We start from the raw sequence: 27,780 nt of genomic DNA, 5'->3' as shown, positions 1-27,780 counted from the left end.
TGTCTCCTAACAAGTGTTTATGTGTTAAGTGTTGATGGTGTCAAAAGTAAAAAAAAAAAAAAGTGGTTGCACAAAATCTCTTATATGCAAAGTAATTTAATTTTGCCTCATGTTTTGTCCCAAGAATGACGACCATAGTAGACTACATATTTTTTTTAAATATTGAAACCTATTAATTTCCAACAACTCATTTTCCTTACAAAATTTTAACAGAGCTACAATAACTGGGTGAGAGACACAAGACATTCATTTATTTAGTTATGCGGTGGTCGAGTACAACATCATTATTTTACAGGCTTTTTTTTGTGACAAAAAGAAAAAGAAAAAAAAAAAAGAAAAGAAATTAGCATTTTTGGTGTCATGAACATCCACATCATGCAACATCCAAGTGCCTAGTCCTAAAATGGGCAAATCATCAGAAATAAAAACAAAAATAAAAAAACATTTCACCATGATGCAAGGGTCAACCGATATCATGGGATGACAAAATTGTCCATACCAATATTTCAGTGAACTCGTGTATTATTTTTGTTGTGAAGTCATATTCATTCCGACATGTCCTCATAAAGTGTACATCTCCAGGACAACATTGGCTGAAAACGAAGGGGATTTATCTCAGCTGTAACCAAACCTAGGCCCTTGCTATGAGTGCACTCATGTGTTCGTGTGTTTTCAAAATGTATGAGCTGCTTGAAGGTTTTTGAGGCTTCTCAAATGGAATGGCTATTGTCAAAAGTCCCTCAAAACATGAATTAAATCATAAAGTGCAATCCAGTGTTTTCAAGTGGCTGTAATGTGCTCATTAAAGGAGAATGTGTTCTAATAACCTGATCTGACAAAATGAGTCACAAGTCGCACATTCTAAGAGATACAGGCCGATTATTGAGAAACAGGCCGATTACTTCAAAAAACATTGACATTTTTTGATTTTCTTTTTTGGTGTTATATGAAAGAAGAGGCATTCAAAATGAATTTCTCTAAGTCAAGACAAGAATGTAAAGTTACAAAAAATATTATTCAAGTGCAAATCCAAACTGTACCTGCCTGTAACCTGTAACTTCAAATGTGATTTTCTCAGTTTTTCAATTGGAAAAAGATTTTGGGTCACTGTGACTCATTTTGCTATCAGGTCACATTTGTACTATGGCACTGAGGAATGACGTTGGTAAGATTGTATTTTCAGGTGCTGATGTCTAATAAGTAAGTAATGTATGTCAAAGAACATGTTCAGTTCTTGTCAGTAAAATTGTAATGCATATTGTGTGTGAGTCTTTACATCAGCAGGTTAATTATTTAGATCCATGTTAAACAATGAAGCATACAAGATAACTTAGTGTAAAAAGTGTAAATATGTTTAAAGTATCTCCACGTCATATCATAAAGAGAAAACATTCTAACAAAAACAATATACTTTCTGCAAATCTCTCAAACCTAAAACAATCATTAAAACTCATTCCAACTTGGGTCCCTACCATTCCACTTCCGATGGCCATTTTTTTAAAAAGATAATTTTACATGATTTGTGAAAAGATGAAAAAACCTTATGCCACTTTCATTTAAATTCCTTTTTCTGGATATGAACCAACCATAAACCCAACACCTTCATTCTAAAGGTGGTATCAGATCAAAATGTAAATAATAAATATATCTATGTATGAATGCAAAAGTTCTCATCAAGCAAACAAACAGGCAGATGGAGGTTCATTTGCTCTTCTCAGCTGTAGAAGGTGCGGCAGCCTCCGTTTGTACCCCTGCATCAGAATGTCGCTTCTGAGCCTAAGCATAGCAAAAGAAAGAGAGAGGTTGGGTAGGTGGTGGGTAGGTGGAGGAGGGGAAAACTATTCAGATCTACAAAACATCGACAAAAATAATTATAGAAATTAAGGACTTTAAAGAGATTCAAAGATTGACTTTTTTTTTGCTAGCAAATAAGGTGTGAAGGAAATGGAAGAACTATAGAAAGGCACCCTTCACCACATTTGAGGTAGAAACCCAAAAGGCATGCTCCATGAGAATAAGCCAAGTAACCTTTATTTATCAGTGTACCTGTAGAACTGATATGTGAAAGTACTGCCTTTAGTTTGATACCAGGTTCTTGAAGAACAGCTGGATGGAGTTCCTCTTTTCTCTGCGGGGAACAGTTGGGGATGGATTTTCAGCACTCTCCACAGACTTGTCCAGTGGTGGGGCTGGTGGGGTAGGCGGAGCACTGGGTGGGGCAGCTCGCACCTCCTCTTTGGCTTTTGGTGCCTGGGGGGGCTCAGGGTTGGCAGCCACAGCAGGAGAGTCCTTTGTGGGCTCTGCAGCCTGCAGTTCAAGAGAATGACATCAGAACTTTACTTTGTGAAATGACTAACTGTACACTGCACCCTGTGCTCACGCAACACTTGCACATGGGGTACAGTCAAATATTATTTTACTAGTGTATTGTGAAGGAATGAATACTATTGTCTGACTAGTGTCTCCAAGGTCACTTAAAGTAACGTATGCAACAATTTGCCACTCTCTGTATGCTTCAATTATCAGGCAACTTATGGCATCATCTTCAAATTCAATTAAATGGTAAATGGTTATGTGAAGGGTTTTACGAATAGGAACTCAAAACAAAAATGAAAGACAACTTTTCACAGCATGACATGGCTGACTATATTGCTAAATGTTAGCAGGTTAGCAAGCAATACCTATCCGGTTGTTAAGTTCTGATGCAATGCAATTGTAATGTGGTAATGCAATTCTTTTTTTCCGGGTCCAAAAGACAGTAGCCTAAAATAAACTTTTTTTCGTTATTCAGAGTAGCCTATACGAAAATTGTCATTCAGTGACTAACTTGCTCACTCAACCTAATAAAATCCTATTTTAAAATCCTATTACTGTAAAACTTCAAATAATAGCCGAGTCCCAAATAGACGCCCGTGTCTTTTAAATGCCTGGTGTGGCTACAGGTTTGGGTTAAAGATTATGTGTTTTTTAGTTTTGGGTTGTATTTAATCTTCTAAAACCCGTCAGATCGTCTTTTCAGAACTCTGAAAATAACTTTTTTCAGAACTCTGCCTATATGTCCGACTTTGACATTGGTTCAATTCATCCCTTTTGTTTCAAATTTGTGGATAGGCCGATGGTAAGCTTGTTTTTATGCTGGCAACAAAACAAAAAGGTTCACAAACGTTATTCTTTATTCTAAATGCGTACTGCCATGACGATAAAGAGAAAGAAGTAGCCTATGATTTGAAATGTAAGCTGACTGTTGTCAAATTTGCCAAATAAAATACAGGAGAAACGATATGGTTCATGCTCTCTCATGCTGTTTCATTCGTGTTGAAAAGGAGGGAGAATGAAACATTATGCACGTTCCACTTTTGCATAAATAATTCTTGAACGGTTTTGGTCAAGGCTGAAAATGCAACTGTATTTAACAGAGGACAGATATAGGTTGCTAGTATAGGAGTTTTCAGTGTGATACGATGTCTTTGTGAATTACGTTTGATTAAAACGTGTTTCATCTGTTCCGGCTATCCCCACTATTTGGATCTTATCTCACTCAACATCTCAACACTAAATGAATGATGACCCGTAATTGTCATCGGATAGCCTAGTCATATGGGTAGACATTCAGTGTGTTTGAAATAATTAATTTGATCATTTTTTCCATCTTTGCAGAGGAAAAGTATTGTGTAAAGGGAATTAAAGGCCTGTCTCATATAGACGCCTGTCTCTAATACTAGACGGTGCAGTTTGGCGATTTGGGAAAATAAAGGCCCGGGCTATTATTTGGAGTTTTACGGTATATCATCTAGCTGCACAGCTACACTAATTACTCTGATTTTTATTTTACACTCACTAAAACGGAGGTGATGGTGACAATGTTTACAGGTTGCGCTAGTAGGCCTAAACGTTTTTGGACAAAAGAGCTGTTAAGTCTGTGATTATAATTGAGTTCACTTTTGTCCATTTCAGCTAATTGCTCCTCATGGTACACTAGTTGTGTATTAATACTGTATACAGTCCTGAGTGTGTCAATGGGAAACAAATATGCTGGCTCAGAATGAGACATACTATTCCAGCCAATCAACATGTTGCTTCAAGACCACAGATGAAAGGGATGTACATTTGCTCACTAGAACAGAGGACTCTACTTTTAAAGAAAAGACACACGGATGGAATACAGTGTAATGGAAGCCAGGCTCATTTAACAGTTCTGAAAGTATGCAAATCAAAAGAAAAGGCATTCAATAATTTACTGGTGATTTTCAGCAAAGATTAAATATGATGCGTTTTAACAGTTTGGTTAATAAAACATACAGAAACAGTTAAAGTTAAAGACCTAAAAGTATTTCAGTCATTAATTGAGCAATATGAGAAGCAGTTGGCAAAAGCTGGTTAACAAAACCTAGACTATTCATTTAGTTTGATTAGACGAATTCATTTTTCTGGTCATTTACCGGTCCAGCTGACTTAGCAGCACCACGAATTCTGCTTGTTGAGGCCACCGCCTGGATCTTAGAGGTCACTTGGTCTAGCAATACCTCAAATTCACACAACTTTGTTACTATATGAATAATACACTAAGGAATATTAAACTAATTTCCAACTGTTTAAAACATAATTCTTCTGTCGGTCAAGCCCTTACTTTAGGTTTAAAAAAGGACGCAAAAGTTGAGGGCTTCTTCTCAGCCTTTTCCTCCTCCTGTTTGACTGCTGGGGCAGGTTCTAGTTTAGCACAGGCCTCTAGAGTGGCCGCCTTGGAAGCATCAGTCTTCAGAGTAAAGGAAACAAAGAGGTCAGAACCACCATGAGACATGTCCACCTTGAGACATGTCCGCCTTGTCATAAAAAAAGGATCACGTAGTATGGGTGTACCACCTAGAAAGAACATGCAAAATGAAAGTGTTTGAAAGTTCTGAAATTATTGTGCTTAAGAGCCAGCTCAACTTTAAAGAATAAATGTGTGTGTGTGTGTGTGGGGGGGGGGGGGGGGGGGGGGTCTTATGTTGTGTGTTGGGGGGGGTGATGAAATGGTGTGTTTATGGGGGGGCTGTTGGTGTGTGGGTTGGTGTGTATGTGTGTTGGGGGGTGGGATTAATGGTGTGTGTGTGGGGGGGGGGGGGGGTGGGGGGGTAATGGAGTGTTTGTGGGGGGTGATTAATGGTGTGTGTGTATGGGGGTTAGGTGTGTGTGTGTGTGTGTGTGTGTGGGGGGGGGGTTAATGTATATAAAGAAATCCCCAAGTGTTCCAGAAACAAGAACAAAGTGCAAAGAGCAGGAAACTTCTCTTCTGATTCAGTAGGTGAAACAAAACAAAACATGTTAAGAAAACAATAATACTTTTCACCCGCAGCCTCTTCATCTCAAAACAAAACATGTTAAGAAAACAATAATACTTTTCACCCGCAGTCTCTTCATCTCAAAACAAAACATGTTAAGAAAACAATAATACTTTTCACCCGCAGTCTCTTCATCTCAAAACAAAACATGTTAAGAAAACAATAATACTTTTCACCCGCAGTCTCTTCACAATCCCCTCTAGGGATTTCCTTTACCAGTTCATTCAGGACAAATTAATGCCAATAAAAAATCAATACAGCTCCTCCACCAAAGGTATAGAGATAGAGAAATGATTGTTCTGATATTCAGACCTGCATGCAATGCAGAAAGGAGAGATGTAATGAGAGTTTAGACACACAGGGCCAGATGTACTAACGCTTTTGCGCCCACTTCAGGCGTATTTGTTTCGCAATGTGCGTGTAAAATCATTGCGAGTTATGTACAAACACGCCGCAATGATGTAAAAGCGCAAACTGCCTGTCGCGGGAGCTGAAAGTGGCAGATTGCGTTTGTCATGTCATGCATATGCATTCATGGGAGGATCCAGGGGAAAGTGGGAGTTTAGCGTAAAAAGATGGGAGGGGAAGAGTAAAGAGCGCCTAATTATGTATCCCGCGGTATGTACAAAGACTGCTCCTGAAAGCGCACGTCTATTCTGCGCCTAAATACTTCCGCCTTGTAAAAGCAGGTGTTAATCCAAATTGCAGTTCAATGCGTCAATAAGAGAACATTTCAAAGACAACAGAATCGCTATTTAGAGCACCAGTTTTTGTGGTGAAAGTATTTGTACTACCAAAAGCAACCTCAACTTTCGTTGGCCTTTCGAATGTCTTACTTTCACTTTCACGTCATTCACTTAAACTTTCCTACTTGCTAGATTTGACCAATCTTCCATAGCCTACGTGCACAAGTAGTTTGAGTAGAACTAGCCTACTGATCTTCATTATCTCCCTGCTTGTTTACATCTTATCATGTATGGTATTATATATCATATCATATCATGATCGCTAAACGTTTGATTCTTTTTAATGTTGTCATCAGTTAACTTCATTCAACTGCGCTTGTATGTAGGCGCTGCAGCCATTCAGTTGTGGTTCGTAAATTGCGTTCATGGGCGGAGAAAGGCAGAGAAAGGCGCAGTTTACACTAAGGATTGAACGATTGATAAATACGACGGAAACTTGGGTCTGACAGCGTTCGCAATCTGCGATGTGTCCATGACGCTGATAACGCTACGTTCGCAAATGTACGTACATCTGGCCCACAGTAACAACATAATGCTTTTAGACCCACAGTACCAACATAATGCTTTTGAGTTACCTCGACCTCCACAGGTGCTGCTGTCTCCTCAACTGCCTGTAAGCAAGCAGAACCAGGTCAATGCATTTCAGCACAAACTGCTGCAGTGCAGGGAAAGAGGACGTCTGTCACAGGAATCAGAATGAAAATAAAAGAAGTTGATCTAGAAGTTGAAAGCCTAAAAGAAGTATTAAATTGAGTTTGAAACCACCCTTATCTATATGTGTCACACGATATAGTAAAAAATGTAACGACAGTAAATTCTCTGGTCCCCTGTATTGAAAATCCAATCAGTGGCTTTGTACCTAGATAAGCAATGGGTTACAGTTCACTTGGAAACAGAAAAGGTGAATACTTTTGGCTCAATACAAAAAGTAGGTTGATGTGGACATTGGACCTTTCTAAGAGATAAAGCAAAAGTTCATTTTGGAGGTTTAAAAAATATCATAGTCAGTGCAAGTACAATCAAATAGAATACACAAAGCTGCCCAACACAGACACAATCATATGGCTATGATGAAGATAATGTGTAGAGGAATGATTTGGTGCGTGGTATTTGGGTGAATGGGTGAATGTGCTCATGAAATGATGACTGATAGCATGTAATGACAGCTATCTATGTCATATTAATGTTGTTATGCAAGTTTAAGTGGAATGACATAATTTAAGCAAACAAACCATGCACATATGAAAACTGTGATATGTTCATTTATATGCAAAATCCCATGAGTATTAAATAACATAAGTATATCATAACTACGGACTAGTACAGAGTGAGTTTGGTTAATTTAATAATCTATTGCTTACATTTACCACTGTAGCTGGTTTGGCAGAGGCACTGGTTCCCCTGGGCACTGCCTTAGAGGCCTTCAAGCCTAGTAATACCTCAAATTCACATCACTTTGTTATGGTCTCATATATTTTACTTTGTATTGTGTACTGTAAGTGAGTATGTATTATATAGTTTAAGGTGTTCTAAGCGATGTTTACAGTGACACAGTTTCTAAGTTAAAACATTTTTTGTCACATACAGCAAACATCTCCTCACAATCCGCTAGCTGCCGGTCACCTGAACACAGCAAAAAAATGTGATCTCTGTAGACATCACAGTCTCCAAAAATGGCAACAAAAACAGACTAGTACAGCCTGGACCATGAAACATAACAAACTTTTCCAGCCATTCACTGACGAAATGCACGTTCAGGAGAGTTTCAGTTGCATGGGAGGGACAGAGAGGGAGAGGCAAGCTAGCTCTCTGTTTTGTTTGAACATCAACAGAAGTGACGTTACCCAACATCGCTTAGAGCACCTTTAATTTATAATTGTTGCAACCAACCAACATTCAGTTCTATTATTTAGTCAGAATATTTTGAAAGATAATACACAAAACAATCAAAATAGGCTACTGAACTCCCATTACATAGTGCAATCTGTAGCATTCCCTTGGAGGATATGAGAACAATGTAGTATAAGTATAAGTATATATACTCTTTTGATCCCGTGAGGGAAATTTGGTCTCTGCATTTATCCCAATCGGTGAATTAGTGAAACACACACAGCACACAGTGAGGTGAAACACACCCTGAGCAGTGAGCTGCCTGCTACAGCGGCGCTCAGGGAGCAGTGAGGGTAGGTGCCTTGCTCAAGGGCACTTCAGCTGTGGATGTGGGCTTGGGAGAGCAGTGCTCAACTATGTTTTGTGCCCCACTCACATTTTCCCTACTGGTCGTGGATCGAACCGGCAACCCTTCGGATACAAGCCCAAAGCCCTAACCAGTAGGCCACGGCTGCCCCAAATGAATTGAATTGAATTCTAATGGTACAATAACTATGTTCAAAGGTAGGCCTACCTTTGGACGGAAGAGTTTGCTGAAGGCACTTTCTTTGGCTGATTTGGGTTTGGCGCCTGCCTCTATCTCCTTAGGTGCAGGCTGTGACTCCTCTTTCTTAGCTGTTGGCTCAGTCTTGCCTTCCATCTTCAGTGGCTCTGGCGGGGGAGGTGGGGCCATCTTTCCTTTTGCCTCCACTTCCTGTACCTAAATCAAATAAACAAAAGACATTTCAAATATGAGTTCATAAAATGCCATTGATCAAACAATTCAAACAAAGACATAAGCCTACCACATAAAGGTTTTAGTTGCAATGCTTTCATCACATTCATTTTGAAAGAAATGACATTTGTAATGATGTTGATCATGTCACAGACTCACTCACATTTGCACAGACACTCACATTTGCTGGAGCTGTTGTTGCTGCAGTTTCTTTCTGTGACTGTGGGACAAAAAATAATAATATGACATTTTACAGAAACACATACTGAATCTCCTAGCATTAACATTTATTCTATTAAAGGCATTTACAGAGTTTTCTGAGCAATCCAAAGGAAAGATCTCAAGTAGTGGACTGATGGAAATCAGCCCACATCATAATCATTTCCAGCATAATTGAAGGTATTTTAGGGTTTTTCAGGAATTGTCAAACTGTTGAACTTAGGCTACCTGATGTCAGGACTCTATATGTCAGAAATCATTATTGTATCTTTATTCTAAAAATGTCCCTTAAGATTCCTTCTCAGGGGAATAGAATTTAAATCATTATAGTTAAATATGAGCGCATGTAGGCAATATGAGGGCATCTGTTTTACAAAGTTGAAATCATATTTAAAGGTTTAGTTAGTGACTATATGGTAGGCTACCTATTTGCATATCAAACACAAGGGGAACCACAACATGATCATGCTAATGAGCATTACACCAATTGTATGTCAAGGTAAGATTTAGTTTTTTACTATGATTTGAGGAGACTATTGTCTTGCGTAAGCATCTACAAATCTGATTAGATTAAGATGAATGTGTAGCACTTACCATCCTCACCATTAAGTCTATTTGTGTTGAGACTCTTTATCACCATGTATTTTATCACTCAAGCTAAAGCAATAATATTATTGCACATAACATCATTAAAAACTCAAAAACAATCTTGTCTTTCATAGATATATGCTTTTATTACCTGATCTTTCGAAACATCAGAACTTGCTGCTGCTTCTTTGGGAGTTTTGGTTGGAGTCACCTGAGAGTGGAATAAAGACATTTTTGATTGCTTACGCACAAATTTCAATGTTGGGTGAGAGAGAACATATTTCTCTTGCAAAAATTCCATATAAATCTAAAACGTAATGCTTAATCTTTAAAATATCTTCAAAATGTAGTTTATTTCTGAAGTGATACAGCTTTTGATAAGGATAAATGCTTTCTTTGCCATGGTATGCATTCCTGATGGAGGCTAGCTTTAAGCGCAGGCAGACAAAGGCCTTCATGCAGAGCCAAAATACAGCACACTCCCTGTTGAGTCAGTCATTGTACTCTGGAGATGGCGTAGGCCTCCCCGGCTCTATCTGGGCACATCTCAACTTCCAGATATGCACAGGGCTCCCTTGTGAGCTCACTTTATGTCAGAAACAAAAGGCTGCCACATCCTGACATGTTCAGAGGCTCGATTTAGCTTGATGTGAGGCCTGTTTTAACTCCATAAGGACATCTGATTTTAGGGCTTAGCGTGTTGATCATTTGGAGTAAACAAACATGCTCATTAACCACACAATGGGTGTGATCACTGACAAGATCATAACGCAGTGACATCACACATAGACTTCTGACCTATTCAGTGTTCTGTTCAGCTGCAGCCAATAGAAATAATCATTAGCTGCCATATTCAACAAGTATTCATTGTGTCATGTAAACCATCCCAGCAGTAACAATCAAAGAAAGCTATTCATATATTTATTTATTATAAATGTGTCACATGCTATTAAAGAAGGAATTGTTAAGCTAAAAATGACATAAGGGGATCCCCAAGGCATTAATAACTTAATTGTAATCTCAGCAGAAAACATTAAAACAAGTAAAGTGATTTTGTTAAATTGATAAATTACTGGTCTTCAATAAAGTTTCAAACAGAAAACCGTGTCATTAGATATTTGATATCAAAATCCAAAAGACCTCAATTAATTTCAGCTTAATTTAAGTTGTCTATCAAAATCAAAATTCAACAACATTAAAGACATGTACTCACAAGTGTTTTAAAAAAGTTCATAACTGGATTATCCTCCGATTGGTTCTGTTCAGTGACAGCTGGACTAGAGTGGAGAGATTCTCTCTCTGGCAGTTCAAGCTCTGTGCTGTCCTTTATGTCCACAGGCTCCTATAGGCGAAGCCAGAGGATTGTCAGCTTGGATAAAGCATTAAAACCCCACAGCCAATGTGCAATTCCTGTTAATCGCAGCATTGAGGCACAAACACAATTCCAACCATGCCTCAGCCTACTCAGGGCACTTGTAACAATAATCCTTTTATTAATGCCTGTTCCCCACCCTCACTCATTGATATTCAGCAATGTTCATGGCTTGGTGTGCCACACTTATGGGGCAAACTTATGCACATTTTATTACATGAAATGTTTTACATACACAAATAGCATATGTCTTTTTTTATTATTTATTTATTATTGAAATAGAGACTAAAGCATAGCAGTTTTTAATAGATGGACATAAAGATACACATCAGTTTTGTGAGAAAACATTTTTAAAGAAAGTTGGACATGCATGGTGGAAAAAGAATAATCAGTAAATTGGTCATTTGAATAATGTAGCCAGACAAAGTAAATTCAAAAGAAAGAAAAAAACACCTTTAATTATGTAATCATTTTTCCCAGAGTGTTTAATAAACAACTGAGGTCATTTGAAATTACAAAACAAAAGCAGTGAGTAGATTGTCCAGTTTTAATGCTTTGATAACAACAATCTAAGTCTCAGTGGGCAGACTTACGACACTGTCGCTCAGTCAAACTGGAATTTGACCTTCTTCATCCCCTTTTTGACACTCATCATTCTGTTTTGAGATCTTACTCGTATCATTCCCACATTTTGCCACATTATTTGTGGATAGGCAAAGGTCAATCATTAACTGGATAGGACTTTGTCTAGCTGAGATTTTCACATTGATTGACTCAATACTAAACAAAGATAAGTCTTCTAAAATCTTAGTGCAGACTCTTTGCAGTTTGATAAGTAACTGTGTCGATTCTTCAGCAGAGAGGCCATTAGGACTTGTATCCTGGGTTATTCTTACTTCCGTGAATTCTGGAACATTTCCAGAGGTCTGTGGAATTTCTGATAGTGTGCTCACCAGCGACTGAATTTCAGCATGTTCGTGAATTCCGTCAACTGCAGCCGAATCCCCTGAGTTGAGCATATCTAGAGGGACTTCATTCGGTGGGACATTTAAATAACCTGGAGAAGTGGAACCCCCACATTCTACATTACCTGCTTGTGTTACAGTTTCTTCTGTTGAATATGACCCTTCTAATTCAAGTGACTCTGAGTCCTGAGGATCCTCTGCATTACCCATGACCTCTTCTGTTATCTCTTTGATAGCTATGGTGTGGTCATCTTCAGTCGCCACAGGTTTCTCAGAGGGTGCAAACAGTTTGTTATTATCAATCATGCTTTCAATTAATTCTTCTGGTGCGGAGCTATCCAAAGTATCTTGAACAACAGTATCTTCAGAGCAATGAATCTTAGCATCACTTTTAGCCTCTTCCTGTGGAGTGACATCTACTTCTTCTGGCATATCCTGCTTGACAGGGACTGGTTGAGATTCAGATTGCACATCAGTCTGTCCAACGTCACTTGAATCCTCAGCATGAAGTTCTTCTTCTGATATTCCCTCAGCCAAGTTTGGACTGTCAGCTTCAGTAACTTCTGATTCATCACGAGGCACAAAACATTCATTCTTAGGAGTAAATGACTTCATTTCTGCATTCCCCTCACCATTCAGGGAATCATTTTCATCTATAGGTGCCCCCTTACCAACTTCGGAAAAGTCAGATAGTTGCCCTGATACTGCCTCAGCCATTGGAATGACCTCAAAATCAACAGAGCCCTCTTCAGTTTCAAATTCTGTGAAATCTTTATGGTTACCCAGCTCAAATGATGCAATTTCAATGGGTTCCCTTTCAGTCTTTCCAGTAGGAATTGAAAGATCTAGGTGTCTCAAGTCTTTCAACTGTACTTCTGGATTGTGAGTGTCTTCCGGTTGCAGAGCTTCAAAATCTGCTGAATATGGTGTCACAATAGTCTTTGTTTGAGTAAAAGGAGTAATCAGCTCCCCTGTAGTTTCTTCAACTGCATAATCTGATGATTCTTGATCTTCACTCACTTCAAATTTCTCAGAAGGTGCCAAGCTTTCCTCTTCGGTACCAATTTTGGTATGACTTAAGTCTTGTTCTTCTTGAGCTGAAGTATCTTCAGAAGCATCTTGAACTGAAGTACCTTCAGATGGATGAATCTCAGGGTCTTGACTGGCTTCTGCCTGAGAAGCTAAATCTAAATTGTCATTTCCAGCTTCACTCACTACAGACTTATCTTCAAGACCAATTTTGGAATGATTTAATTCTTGTTCTTGTGCTTCCTGAGCTGAAGTATCTTCAGCATTTTGAATCCCTGAATCACTTTTGGCCTCATCCTCAGGAGTTACATCTATTGCTTCTGGTAGTATCTCTGGCTCTGCAGTGTCTTCAGTTTGAGACTCAGATTGCACCTCTGTCTGTCCAACACCACTTGGATCAATGTTGTTTTCAATGAATTCTTCTTGTGCGGCGCTATCCAAAGTATCTTCAACAACCGTAGAAGAGTTCAACAACTCTTCAGAGCAATGAATCTCAGCATCACTTTTGGCCTCTTCCTGTGGAGTGACATCTGCTTCGTGTGGGATATCCTGCTCAACAGGGACTGGTTGAGACTCAGATTGCACATCAGTCTGTCCAACATCACTTGAATCCTGAGCATGAAGCTCTTCTTCTGATATTCCCTCAGCCAAGTTTGGACTGTCAGCTTCGGTAACTTCCGATTCATCAGTAGGCATAAAACATTCATTCTCAGGTACCACATCTTGCTGAGAACCTTTGGCCTCATCCTCAGGAGTTACATCTATTGCTTCTGGTAGTATCTCTGGCTCTGCAGTGTCTTCAGGTTGAGAGTCAGATTGTACCTCAGTTTGTCCAACATCACTTGGATCAATCTTATTTTCAATTAATTCTTCTTGTGCGGAGCTATCCAACGTATCTTGAACAACAGTATCTTCAGAGCAATGAATCTCAGCATCACTTTTGGTCTCTTCCTGTAGAGTGACATCTGCTTCTTGTGGCATATCCTGCTCAACAGGGACTGGTTGAGACTCAGATTGCACATCAGTCTGTCCAACATCACTTGGATCCTCAGCATGAGCCTCTTCCTCTGGTGTTCTGGTTGATGATTTTGGGCTGTCAGGCTCAATAACCTGTGATTCATCTGAAGTCACAGAGCTTGGATCAAGAGCAGTAATTAACTCTGACACAGTTTCTTGCAGTAAAGTCTCTGTAGTTGCTGCCTCTGACCCTGTTAAAGGCTGAATTAGTTTGCCAAGCTCAAGCTCTGTGGTAGGATGCACAATAGATGGTTCTTCAATGATAGTATCCAATGACTTAAAAAAAGGCTCATTAGAATTTTCAGGCTGAGTGAGAACTTCAGTGGTATCAGCTGCAGCATCCATCTCATTTCCACCCTCAGAAGTCCTAGGCGCATCAAGTTTGAAATTTGCTTCATCTTTCATGGAATCATTTTGATATGGACCAGCTTCCAAAATATTTGATGGTTGTCCTGATTCTGCTTCTGCCAATGGAATGACCTCAAAATCGGAAATGTTATCAGGACATTCCCATTCGTCGATGACTTCAGTGGTAAGAAGCTCAGATGACTGAATTTCAATTACTTCAAAGTTTCCCGTTTTTGATGAGTATTCCGTGGCAGCCTACAATTAAAGCAATAAATTCAAGACATATCTTTAAAGCACGTCATAAATCAATTCCACATTACAGGCTACACATCCTCTGACCTTTAAAAACAGTAAATCCAAGAAGAGAGGAGATTACTGGACACATACTTTTTTAACATAATACTGGATTAAGTATACTGAAAAGAAAAGACCACCACTTTACTTAACTTCTAACCTCACCATACTACCTTCTGAAAATAATAAATGCTGAAAATTATTTACCAGATACAAATTCTTTTAAAGTATTTCAGGAGTAAAACACTTTTCCAGTTTATTTTAGTTACTCACAGATTGTAGGTTGTTGGTTACCTCCTCGGCATCAACTTGGTCAGCTGAGACAACTTCTTCTGAATGGGTTTCCACGTCAACCTCCACAGGCTTTGTGTCACTCTTTTTGTTGAAAAGCTTGTTGAAAAAGTTGGACTTATTTTCACCAGGTGACTTTGATTCTTCAATGACGCATACAGCATCATCGGTTTGTTCTGCTGCAGCTTTGTCAACGGATTGCTCCTGGGATTGCTCCTGAACTCCATCAGTCTCGCCAGCACCTGTGGCCTCCACTACAGGAGAAGGATCTGCATTTGTTGTGACAGCCAAGGCAGGGCACTGAGAGGCCTCAACAGTTACCTCAGTGGTGGTCACTAAAAAAAAAAAAAATGCAATGCAATGTGTAACAAGTGTATTTTACAGATCCCGAACTTGCAAATCTATACTCAGCAGCAAAATATTATCCTTCTCTTGCAGCACATGCATATGATCCCTTTCCCACTATTTTGCAGAACTTTAAGAGACATAACATAGCTTAGATAACCACTATTTTGCAGAACTTTAAGAGACATAACATAGCTTAGATCAGTGTTTTTCAACCACTGTGCACAACTAGTGTGCCGTGAGAGATCATCAGGCGCGCCGCAGAAAATTACCCAAATGTCACTCACTGGTCCAGAAAAGCAACTGTTGCATCAAAGAATTTATAACCACATGCTCTCATTGATTGTATGATTGCACTATTTGTTGTATGCAGGCATTGTACAACGGGGGCCCCATATCCAGTATTCACAAAATCATCACATATCCAGTTCATAACAACAATTAAATTAGATATAGTCCTACAAATGAAACAGAGGGCGCTTGTTTTATTGAGCAGGTCTTGCATAGAAGCCATAATAAGATAGATAGATAGATAGATACTTTATTGATCCCCAGGGGAAATTCAAGAAATAAGGCCATATCTGTGTATTATTTGAAGTTTTAGGCTATGGTATGTTTATTTTTTCTTCACAGGATGTTAGTGTGCCGTGGGACATTTTAAGTGTCAAAAGTGTGCCATGGCACAAAAAAAGTTGAAAAACACTGGCTTAGATAACCAGCTAAAGGCTAAGGAAGATGCTACTGTTACAGTTGTATTGTTTAATTACACACTTAGTCAGTACCACTCTGATACAACTGTATTGAACCTAGAGAAAATCCATTACACAATCAAGAAGTAGAGTTTTTTTCCTCCACCAAAGCAGCTGAGCCGTTGTTCTTCCCATGATAGTTAATCATCAAAGATCAATATTTTTTTTACATACAGTCCTCTACAGTACACAACAGTCATTCACCACTGATCACACATCCAGGTAATGTATGCTCAGGAACAGATCAAACATCAGCTCTTCGTCTATTCTCCTGTCTACGCCCCAAGTTTACACATTGTTCAACTAAATGGCTCTGTACCATATCAAAGTCACAAGAGACAAGAGAGATTCTAAGCAATTTCACATTAGCTATCAGTATAGTCACATATCGGGCTGCAGAAATAATGTAAATGTATCAAACCATTACAACTGTGATAATATAAAATGATAAAGGCACTTTAAATATACAAAACAAACTTTCAACAACATAAATACATACCTGTTTCAGTCATGTCGTCGGAGGATGCATTGACAGCATGGCCATTAAGATCACCATTTTGAACCTTACCCTGCAACAGGCAAATTTGTTGAAACAATGCCTAATCACACAAGTCTTATGTTACAGGGCGTTAGGCTAACTCACTGCAGCAACTAAACAACCAGTCATCATGTGATTATTTGATGTTGATGAAGAGCAAACAGTGGTATAGGAACCACCCAGCTTCAAAAACTTCAGGAGATTACAACTATTTTTTTTCCAAATGTAAAACAGAGAAAGCTCTTTCTGAATCACATATTTACAAACACTATTTGGTTCTCAAAGTATATTGAATGATAAATGTATATAAGTATACAATGTAAGAACATAAAATCCTGGAAGCAACAATTACCTTTCGTCCTTTCTTTTTATGAGATGACATTTCATTACCCATTTTGATTTTGGATTTCTGGTTTGGTTGAAGATCCTACAATCTTTACAATTAAAAACAATTATTAGAACATTTGTGCTCAACAAGATTAGTACCATTGCAGATCAGTAATACTGTCATATTCACATTCATAAACAAAGTCCATTGCATTCATGCATTGTGTATTTTGTCATAACTTGTACACGCCGCATTCATCAGTATGAAATCTGTTATTAACATTTGCACCGTTATGCCAGTACTGCTGGTAAAATGTCATAACAATTGTCAAAAGCAGCAATAAATTTAAGATGTGAAGTTTTTTCATTAAAGATTTTACCTCAACTTTCTTCCTCAGTTATCTGTCAGACTAAGATCCGGCCCTTGCGTCCGTATGGTATTTTTAAAGCAGCTAGATCCGTTTGTTAGTATTCCAAGTTTGTGTGGCTGAGCGGAGCACAAGGATGTATGGCCAGTGTCGCAGGAGTGCGGTCATATATGCACAGCTCCTGCACTACCTGATTAGAGGGGTGTGGTAGCATTTTAATCAGGTGCTATCACTGAGGTTGAACCAACAGTCTATCTTAAAAGGCCTTTAATCTTTAGAGGCTAGCCACTGTTATAGTATTTGTTAACATTCTTTTGTTCTCAATAAGTTGCCCCCATTTGTGTCATCACACTGATCACCTAGTGATTCACTCTCTCCTATGTCTCTATCTGTCTCATTTTCTCTGTCCTGAGGAGGTATGGTTGATCCTCTGCAGGATGTGAATGGAGGTTGTGTGAATGAGGGATATTTGGCTACTTTTTTCTTGATGTGGCTTTTAGGAAGTAAATAGTTTTCATTTGCATACTGATAAAAAGTCAACACTGACAGAAAATGCAGCACTGTCAGTCTACAAATGATTAGTGAAGCATAAATCAACGTTATCAGCGTGTTCAAGGTGGAAGAAGCAAAGTTGTTCTCACTGGTGCAGTCTAAATCTATCAAATGTAAATCTTTATATTTTAAGGGTAAAGGGTATTCTGTTGTATGACTATGTGATCTGAGGCAGTCCTAAATCTGAGTGTATGTTTAGAAAAATCTGAAATTATTGATACATCGCAAAAGCTATGCGAAATAATGTGTAGCCTGTACAGATTTTAGCAAACCAACATTTCAAAATTTGCTTAAAAAGTTGCTTAATGATGTATTAGAAAAACAATAAAATGCAAAATTATATTTTGTGAAAGATATGAATTGGATGCAAGAGATTGAATATTATCAGGACATCTCAGATGGCTTCCAGTCATGTTGCCATTTGATGGAAACCAACTGACACAGTGACTTACCACTAAGACAAATATAATTTCATATCAATGGGAAAAAATGCACAATCAAGTACAATAATAAGCTGAAACTGTTCAGTTCTATCAACACCAATTAGACCTGTTTCACTTTGGCAGCTTTTCCCATTCTGAACTTCACAGCACTTCAACAGGTCACAAAACTTAAAAGTTCCATGGCTGCCAATGCCATCATTGCAATGAGATGCACAGCAAACAATAGAGTCTTCCCACACTTATCTCAGCAGTGAACAACTTGTCTACAGTACATGCATGGAATTTGACTCTTTGGTTCTCCCACAGCTGCAAGCTCCAGAGAATTCAATGCAACACTCCACTTGCTCCACTAACAACGGGGTAGTGATGTAGAAAAATAAATGGCATAATTTAGTTTACATAGGTGCTTCTACAAAATAGAGGGCTACAGCCTCACTACATTTATATAGATGATGCAATTCCAAGCAACATGCCTTTTTGAATTTCTGAATGGGTATACAGAACACATTCTGGATCTAAAAGCAAAACTAAAAGCATAGTAAAATGCTCCAGTTCTTCATGGTAACCATAATTTGTTAATGTATACACTGGGGGCGAATATCACAATCCCTGGTGTTCACCTCTGTGAACTTCATCACTTGCGTCATGCAAGGAATTCTTGGGACATGCAAGCCACTGTTCGACCTCATGCAACCCCTCACCCTTGACTTCCAGTCTTGTCAGCATAATAACCATTTGAAATTCTATAACGCATTGTGGCATTTTTTCCCCTACTTTGGTTTTCAGCCCTGGTCTTTATAAATCGAGTGTCAGTGCTAAGTCATGGGTTAGTCTTTCTACTTTCTTCTCCCACCTTACCTCCAGGTCACATTTGACAATGTTTGCTGAAGGGTGCAACTTACTGTTCGGAATAAATATTGATCAAGACTCTCCTTGGCTGACTACATAGTGAAGTGTCCTATTACAAATGTTGACAGTGACGCTTTCACAAGAGCAGGACAAGACCTAACTAGTTTCCATTACAAAAATCAATCCCATTTCTGTCTGGTGAGACATATCTAAACCTGCACATAGTGTGTTTCATTTTACGTGTCTGACAATAATTTGCATATTCTAACATGAAAGATATAGATATACACTATCGGACAAAGATTTGGGGTCACTTTCCCATTCCACTCCATTATCATTGTTTGATGCAGTTGCAACATCTAACATTACATTACATTACATTACATTACATTACATTTAGCAGACACTTCTTGACCAAAGTGACTTACATATGTCAGCTATATTACAAGGGATCAATCACATTGTCCCTGGAGCAACTTGGGGTTAAGTGCCTTGCTCAAGGGCACAGCGGTGGAAGCCGGGAATTGAACCGATAACTTTCAGGCTTCATGCAGGCCATGTCAGGCAACATCATCCATTCTAAGTAGGCTACTGTGAATGACTTGAACCTGACTATTCATTTGACATTATAAGGGTCATTAACAGAGAAATGTCAGTATAATATTTAAAAATGGACATACATTTCAAAAGTGTTGCAAAGGAAGGCCTATCCAGGCCTGGGCAGGGCAAGCCCTATCTGATGTTTATGCAGCATGTTATTATAAATATGTCCAATAGAGGTCAGTACAGTGCCCACAAGCGATTCAAGATGGCAGCCACCATGAAAAAAGGAGTCGTAAGTTTCCTCATATCATAAGCAATCGTTTTGGAATGTCTGTAAGCTGTAACCGAAAGGCTTCAGCGGGGACAATGTTTTGTTTGTGTGTATTATGAATTATCGCCTTTATTTTTTGATTCGTACAAAACATTAACATTACACACCCACACCGCCCGTCGGCCTGGACGGCATGCTGGCAGTTCGGCATGAGTTGCTAGTTAGCTGTGAGTGCTAAGACTGCTATCAGTGACAAATGAGTTTTCAGTCAGTGTTTTTATGTTTTTTGTGTTCGATGTGTTTCATAGTGTTTATTTATTAGAGATGTAATTCGTGGTATCTTGCTAGAATATTAGTTGTCACACGGCTGATGTGCTTACCATTCATCCTCGAGTTCAGGGTTGGTTGACCAATTGAAACGAACAGCTGCCTACCACCACTAAAGAAAGCGAAGTGAAGCGAAATGCGAACAGAGAAAATGCGAACATTACCCTACAAGGGCCATGTCGTGTCCAACCTTAAATAACGTTAGCTAACTGGATTGCAGCGGCATGTGCAGCATGCATGTTGTGGTGTCGGAATTATTCAACGCTGCATAATCTCCCTCTCTCCATTTTCCATTGATTGTTTAACTATTAATGCCATGGGTTTGATATTATTTGCGTTTCATTGTTCACACAAACCGCGTCACAGACTTATGTCACGCCCATTTGAGGTGCAAACAATCGGATTTTTGTTTTTTTAACCATCAGTTAACTTCAAAACAGGCATTTTACTTTGGATAGACAATAGCAATACATCATAGGAGTGATTAACGTCAAACAATCTAGACTGGAGTAACTCATTAGACACCTCCGATATGTTTAGTGTTCTAAAGACGTCAAATTATGGAGTGAGGATTGTCTCAAAATGATTTAAATATATATATATATAAAAGGATTTTATATATATATATTGAAAATAGAATCTCCTTTTTGCTTTTTATGTCGATGATGTAATTTTAAGGCATTCCTACTGCACACCAAGATCCACAAACAAAAAAAACAAGATCCACAAATAAATTAGCCTAGAAATCTAGACGCACCCTAGCGGCAGAAAATTAAATTTGCTGCCAGGGCTAGTCTAGCAACTCTCCGTTGGCTTGTGAGCTCGAAAAATTAAACTTCTATCAGGCCAATCAAATCGTGTATAGAGTCGTTAGGCGGGCTTAACATAATGATTGATGCCAGAGTTGCAACGGTTTGGCTTGAATTCCCTGCTTATTTATACAGTCAATGAAATTAAAAACGGCACTACACATCGAAACCGATAATAAATCGTTCTGGCTAGTTGTTATTACTTACCCATCCATTTAATCCAGTGTCTTCCATGTCGTTAATCCTGCTAGTCATAGACCACTTGACTGAACTGAACTAGGGAAAACAGCGTTGGAAAGATTCAGTTGCTATCAGTTGATAACAGACATGTTGTACAACACTGCCATCTGCTGGTTGTTCAGTGGAGGGTGTCTTCGCATTCAAATCTAGTGGTATTTATTTGTGGATCTTGGTGTGCAGTAGGAATGTCTCAAAATTACGTCATCGACATGAAGGCAAAAAGGAGATTCACAAATGCAGATTCCACATACAAAGTCAAGCATATTTATTTTCAAATCTCAAATATATTTACAAAGACACGTTTATTTATATAAATTTGTTTATTTATTTATATGTCACATTTTTATATTTGTATTTTGTATTTGGATATTTATAAATGTATGTATATGTATATCCTTTTATTTAAATCATTTTGAGACAATCCTCACTCCATATCAAATAGCCCATCGTTACCAAATTGATAGCCAAGGAGCCAGACGTGAACATGCATGTATGACTATAAACTGTGCTTTCGTTATACAACTAGACACGACAGAACACATTTATAACCCTTGAGCCAGCTCCTTATTATGTGATCTCAATGGCGATGCAGCGTTTGTTTGCACCTCCAAAAGCATGGCGTACCTGCCTGGTTACCTCCCAAAAACGCCTACAAATACCCGTAAGCTTGTGTGAAAGAATAAGGAAGTAACACCATGCAACCATGTACCATTAGGCCTATTTATTTTGATGTTACTCTGACTTACGAAATGAATGAAATACAGAGAACAATGTAAGGCTCTTACATTTCTCTGAAAGACTCTTACTGCGCCCAGAATAGTTGTTATTTGACGCCAGACCTCTTCTCAATCTCAACTGTGTGTATCTTGTAAATTAAGGTTTTAAATGCAGTTGTTTATTCAATTCCAAAGAAAATACACGCCCATATCCGTTTAACCCTGTCGCCACCAGCGTGGTCATTGGTTGTGTTAAATGCACTGCTCTGTCATCATAAACTAAATCACGCCATATGCCGAATACGTTATTGTGATTGGATCCTGGGTTTTTGGTGATTCGGAAATGGGCACCAATCCACTCTATGCATGGAAAGCTCTTGACCTGGCTTGTTATTTCCGGTGGAGCCAGGTGTTTTTGTAGCCTTCACTATTGTTACAATTTAATACAAAAGTGTTGAGAGTCAGAGGATCATGCAGAGGAGCATGCAGCATAATTGAGCTAATCTAAGATAACTTGCTTTAAATCCCCCCTTTTTGTACATTTTTGATGCACTGGAAAATCCAGACCCTGATAATTTAGAAAGATTAAGGGTCTGGCAAAGAGCAATGCAATGGCCCAACTCGAGGGGCGGCAACAAGCATGCATTTAAAAATCTCACTGCACGCAATTGGATAACACTAGACCATGTTTACTCTGAATGATTTCGGACTTCGACGCAATCTGATAACACTACCCGAATTTGTTGGGGTAAAAGTAACGTGCATCATTGCTCTTTGCCAGAGTGTCTCGCAGAGACAATTCCATTGTGCTCTCGCGAGAACTCTGGATTTCCAGGGTACATTTTTGATGCACTGGATAGCCAATTAGTCTTAATCTGACCCGTGACAATAAAGTTACATAGTGCAATACCAGGCGTTCTGAATGTCAGAGACTCCAATCTCCTTAGTATATGTCAGTGGGTAAAAGAACTGCATTGTGTTGTTTAACAGAGAATTATTACTTTGCACTAAACAATGTTGATTATAAACCCGATAAGCTTTAAATGTAATACTTAATTATGCAATTTTTGCTAGCCATAGACTGATTCCAGAAAAAGCTTTATTAATGGGAGATGGTGGATAATGGCCTACAGAAAATTATGTTTGTGGAACAAAAAACTGAGAACCTGGGCATAAATAGTATTGTGAATGAAGTATTGTGAATTAACTGCTTCACTATTAACTCATTATAGACAAAGGCAAAGTATAGACACTTTTGTTGAAGGCTCATATTTGTTTATTACTCTTATTTGTTTGTTTCCAGGCTGTAGAGGACGTCAATGTAACTTTTGAAGATCAGCAGAAGATAAATAAGTTTGCCAGAAACACCAATCGAATGACTGAACTTAAAGATGAAATAGAGGCTAAAAAGGCAAGAATACAGTCACTATTTCTTTCACTGGGTTTTAAAGATGTCTGTCATTTATCATTCTGTATGAAGTGGTCTAGCATAACCTACTAGTTACTTTCTTCTAGAAATCACTTCAGAATCTGGAGGATGCCAGTGATGACCTCATGATGTGTGAAGATGACTCATTGTTAATTCCATACCAAATTGGTGATGTCTTCATCAGTCACTCTCAAGAGGAAACACAGGAGATGTTAGAGACTGCAAAGGTAAAGATTTTTTTCTTCCAACCTTAGCCAATTCGCCTACCTCATGCGGCGGCCATTGTGTAAACCAAAGGGAGGCTACAGGGTACAATGACTATCATTAATGCATTTTCGCCACCTACTGGTGAATGCATACGACACAACAATCCTATGGTTTATGTACCCTGTAGCCTCATTTTGGCTTACAATGGCCGCCACCTGGATAAAGCAAATTATTCATACATTGCTTAACAAATAGCTTCTTAAGCATGCACTGCTTAACAAATACAAGGTAGTGTGACATACCCCATCAGCACAAACAGGATAACAAGCTAAAGCTAACATTGAACATAACGGTAATCATAATACAACCCATGGCAAAAATATGGAATCACCACTCGTGGAAGATGGTCATTCAGCCGTTTAATTTATTTATTTTTAAAAAAGACAAGTCACAGATGTCCCTCAAAACTATTTTTCTGTAACAGATGAACATTCTGGCGAACGTTCTGTGAAACATCAAAAAAGTCAGGCAGTCATCTTTATATTTCATTGGAACGGCACCAAACAGAAGTTCCAGCGTCATCTCGCCCAATGCAGAGTTGTGATTGGTCTCTGAATATCACTCTCATCCAATCATCCGCAGCCCTAGTTGCTGTCTTTAGCCCACTGTAACTGAATGTAAATGAAAAATATAAAGATGACTGCCTGAAGAAAGTTTCCACAGTCACTGATAATATGGGGTTGCATGTCAGGAAAGTGTACATCGAAATTTTGGACACTTTTGTCATCAATTGATTAACAATTGAGTAAGTAATTGTTCAGGATTATAGTGTGTCTTGCCATAGAGCAAAGAACATTAAAACTTTTCTTTAGGAAAATGTATCAAGTCAATGACATGGCTAGAAAACAGTCTGAATCTCAATCCCATTGAAAAATGAATGATCTATATATAAAATGTATGACAGGCACCATTTGCTGTTTGACAAAGTTGAAACATGATTGATTAAGCATACAATTCTACATTAGTGAAGTCTATGCCTCAGAGAACTCAATTCTACGTTAGTGAAGTCTATGCCTCAGAGAACTCAATTCTACATTAGTGAAGTCTGTGCCTCAATTCTACATTAGTGAAGTCTATGCCTCAGTGAATTTAAGCGGTCATAAAAGCCAGAGGAGGTGCAACAAAGTACTAATTATGATGTTTTAGGTTTGTGATTCCATCATAATTATGATGTTTTAGGTTTGTGATTCCATCATAATTATGATGTTTTAGGTTTGTGATTCCATCATTTTTTCCTCAGGATTGAGTGATTGAATTTCTTTAGCTATGTTTCACAAAGCCAGAATGTTAATCTGTTATAGAAATTTTTTTTTGATGCAGATCTGTGATTTGTCTTTTTTCTAAAAAATAAAACAGCTGAATGAACATCCTCCAAGAATGGTGATTCCATTATGTTCTGCCAGTGTTTGTAGCAGGATGAGATTAGAGGTCGACCAATAAGGGTTTTTCTGTGGCCGATGCCAATCTCTCAGGAAATCAGGGTCAGCCGATGGCCCATATATTGTATGCTGCCGATTTCTTTTGGCCAGTATTTGGCTGTTTTTCCCCTCTATTTGTATGATAAAGAATGATAAGATAAGAATTTAATCCTTTCAGTTTTCTCCCAAGAATTGTTGAGTCTGCTGGTAATTGAATTGCCACAAGAAGCAGTGTGCATCACGCGTAAATCAGCCCGATTAATTGCTCAATGGTGTTTTATGCCCCCAACGTCCTCTTCCAGGCAACTCTGCCACCGCTGACTTAAAGGCACCTAACCCTAACCCTAACCCATGGCTAACCCTAGTGCCTTCCAGGCAGCGCTGCCTTGAAGACAACGTTGGGGGCATAAAACACCAAGAAACCGATTAATTGGTCTACCTCTACAGTCACGTTAAAGTTTGCACACCCATGAGGAATAAAAAAAGCATCTTTTGGAAATTGATCTTAAAGCAACACCAAAGCACTTTTCCTCTGTCGCATGCACGCTATTCGTTTATCCACCACCGGTGATGATCCACTGAAACGATTTTGGAAACATTATTTTAAGGTACAAAAAACTCTTTGGTGTTGCTTTAATGCCTTAATTTAAAAAATGAGGAAAAATCCAACCTTTTAAGAACACCAATTTTCTTTGTGAATGAATATCATAAATACAGGGGGCATAAGTAAACACACCCCTATGTTAAATTCCCATAGATGCAAGCAGATTTTTATTTGTAAAGGCCAGTTATTTAATGGATCCAGGATACTATGCATCCTGATAAAGTTCCCTTGGCCCTATGCAATTAAAATAGCCCAACATCATCACATACCCTTCACCATACCTAGAGATTGGCATAGGGTACTTTCCATAACATCATCTCTCAATGCAAATCATGCCAGCTATTAGGCTAACTGAAATAAAACCATGCCAATAGGTATGGTGAAGGGTATGTGATGATGTGGGGTTATTTTAATTCCAAAGGCTATTTTAAGCCTGCGCTATTCATTAGCCCTTGTTATACTATATTACACTTGTCTGTGAATATATATGCCTTTATCGCAGCATCCCTGGCGTTTTCAGATAGATGGAGGTGGAAAGGGTGTGGCTTTAGGAACTTTGAGAAGAACATTGAGAGCAAACCTTCACCATCATTAACATGCTTTCTTCTAGTAAGCTAAAAATGTAGCAAAATGACAAAATACCCACTTCAAAAGCTTAATGTATGTCATTTTGAGTGCACATTACTTTTTTTAATTGTGATACCCAGAAAAAAATTCTCTCATGTGGCCAATCTCCAGAAATGTCAGCCTATAACAGAGCTGTAAAGAGTAATGCTTGACCTAAGTTGAGTTTAGTGTGATGGTCCAGACCATTGATCTTCCCTCTTTACTGTATTAAAACACATTTAAAAGGGCAAGTTAATGCATATTGTTGCTTTAAATTTTGAATATTCACAGGAGGGCCTGAAAGAAGAGGTCAAGGTTCTGGAGGGGAGGGTGTCGTCCATACAAGAAGTTCTTGGAGGCTTAAAGGTTCAGCTCTATGCCAAGTTTGGAAACAACATCAACCTGGAAGCTGATGAGAGCTGAATGTAGTGCAACAGTGGGGCATGCTTGCTAAAGACTTTTTACAATGTGCACCGCACACCTCATGTCTTACAGTTTGCCAAGAAAGCCCAGTATTTCTGTAACATTTTTATGTCTTTGTTTATATGTATGCTGTTTCTTATGGGCATCTTTACTTTTCCAGTCTGTGTGAAAAGTCAAAAGTCAAAAATATGCATGAATAGTCCTGGACTGGTGTATAATTAAAGCATTGAAATAGTGGTCAAACAGTGGCCTGTTAGTTTTTGATGCAAGTTGAAGTTCCAAACGATTATGCATTTGCTTGTATTTGACCTTTGAATTTTCTTCTGCTGGTCAATTCCAACAGTTAAAAATGCATTTCCATCTTAGACATCTATTTGTGAATTCTATTTTATTTTTCTTAACAATTTTTTGCATCCGTACATCTGATAATACAGGCACATTAAAGAAAAACATTAGAATTAAATCATTGACGTCTTGTAAGCAGTAGGTTTTGTGAAATATCCCTCTGGTGGAAATAAGGCTGCCATTTTGTGTGCCTGCAGGAGTGACAATTAAGCCACTGATGAAGAGAATAATAGATGAATCCAATATCTACCTTAAACTGGATATTAGTGAAGAACACAAGTAGTGTTGATGTCTCAAAATGTTGGTTTATTAGTGTTGAGGTGAGAGAAGTCTTTGAAGACATAACACAGAGGAGAGAGAGCCTAACTGAGAAAAGACAAACAATGTATGATTAAGGCTCTACCAATCAGAAGCTCTACACAATGGACACATGCAAAGGAATTGTCTTGAAAGATTTGAAAGAACACATTATTCAATGCTTTCATTAAAGCTGCAGTTGGCAAGTCTGACAGATTGAGGGGACTTAGCCAAAATTTTGAATGTTTACAACTCTCATGCCCCTCCCCCACTACCACCGAGCACCCTCTCATCGAGTTTGTGCTCGTCAATGTGCACCAGACTGTGATTGACAGTCAGATCTCACACAGCCCTGCTCTGATTGGACCAGAAGAACAGAGAGCTGTGGATTTTTGCAAAACAAATAACAGGCTCTAGGTGGAGGTAGAGGTGCAGGTTTTTTTCTAAAACCGGCTGATTTATGTTGTTCTGTCGGAGCATTGTTTCGGTTTATATGATCAAAAAAATATTGCCAACTGC

At 38.6% G+C, this 27,780-nt stretch overlaps 2 protein-coding genes across 3 annotated transcripts; one reads left to right on the top strand and one right to left on the bottom strand.

Moving 5' to 3' along the window:
- Nucleotides 1-229: 229 nt before the first annotated feature.
- Nucleotides 230-17,293, bottom strand: bcas1 (brain enriched myelin associated protein 1). Of its 2 annotated transcripts, XM_042098885.1 has the most exons (15): nt 17,135-17,293; nt 16,780-16,861; nt 16,389-16,458; nt 14,778-15,130; nt 14,427-14,465; nt 10,693-10,821; nt 9,631-9,690; nt 8,854-8,892; nt 8,472-8,657; nt 7,429-7,506; nt 6,643-6,678; nt 4,628-4,753; nt 4,440-4,523; nt 2,089-2,307; nt 230-1,776 (listed from the first exon to the last, which is right to left on the bottom strand). In XM_042098885.1, the coding sequence occupies exons 2-15, from the start codon at nt 16,819-16,821 to the stop codon at nt 1,702-1,704; spliced, it is 1,536 nt and encodes a 511-aa protein (XP_041954819.1). In that variant the 5' UTR covers nt 16,822-16,861; nt 17,135-17,293; the 3' UTR covers nt 230-1,701. The 2 variants fall into 2 exon arrangements, with proteins under 2 accessions (XP_041954819.1, XP_041954820.1); XM_042098886.1 differs by lacking the exon at nt 14,427-14,465 and having other exon boundaries at nt 8,836-8,892.
- Nucleotides 17,294-19,750: 2,457 nt separating this feature from the next.
- On the top strand, nt 19,751-27,082 carry pfdn4 (prefoldin subunit 4). Its single transcript, XM_042098933.1, has 4 exons — nt 19,751-19,801; nt 23,176-23,283; nt 23,388-23,528; nt 26,488-27,082. The coding sequence occupies exons 1-4, from the start codon at nt 19,775-19,777 to the stop codon at nt 26,617-26,619; spliced, it is 408 nt and encodes a 135-aa protein (XP_041954867.1). The 5' UTR covers nt 19,751-19,774; the 3' UTR covers nt 26,620-27,082.
- The last annotated feature ends 698 nt before the right edge of the window (nt 27,083-27,780 follow it).

The sequence above is a fragment of the Alosa sapidissima genome, chromosome 7, assembly GCF_018492685.1.
Source record: "Alosa sapidissima isolate fAloSap1 chromosome 7, fAloSap1.pri, whole genome shotgun sequence".
Taxonomy (NCBI): domain Eukaryota; kingdom Metazoa; phylum Chordata; class Actinopteri; order Clupeiformes; family Clupeidae; genus Alosa; species Alosa sapidissima.
This window is presented reverse-complemented; position numbering and strand designations above follow the sequence as displayed.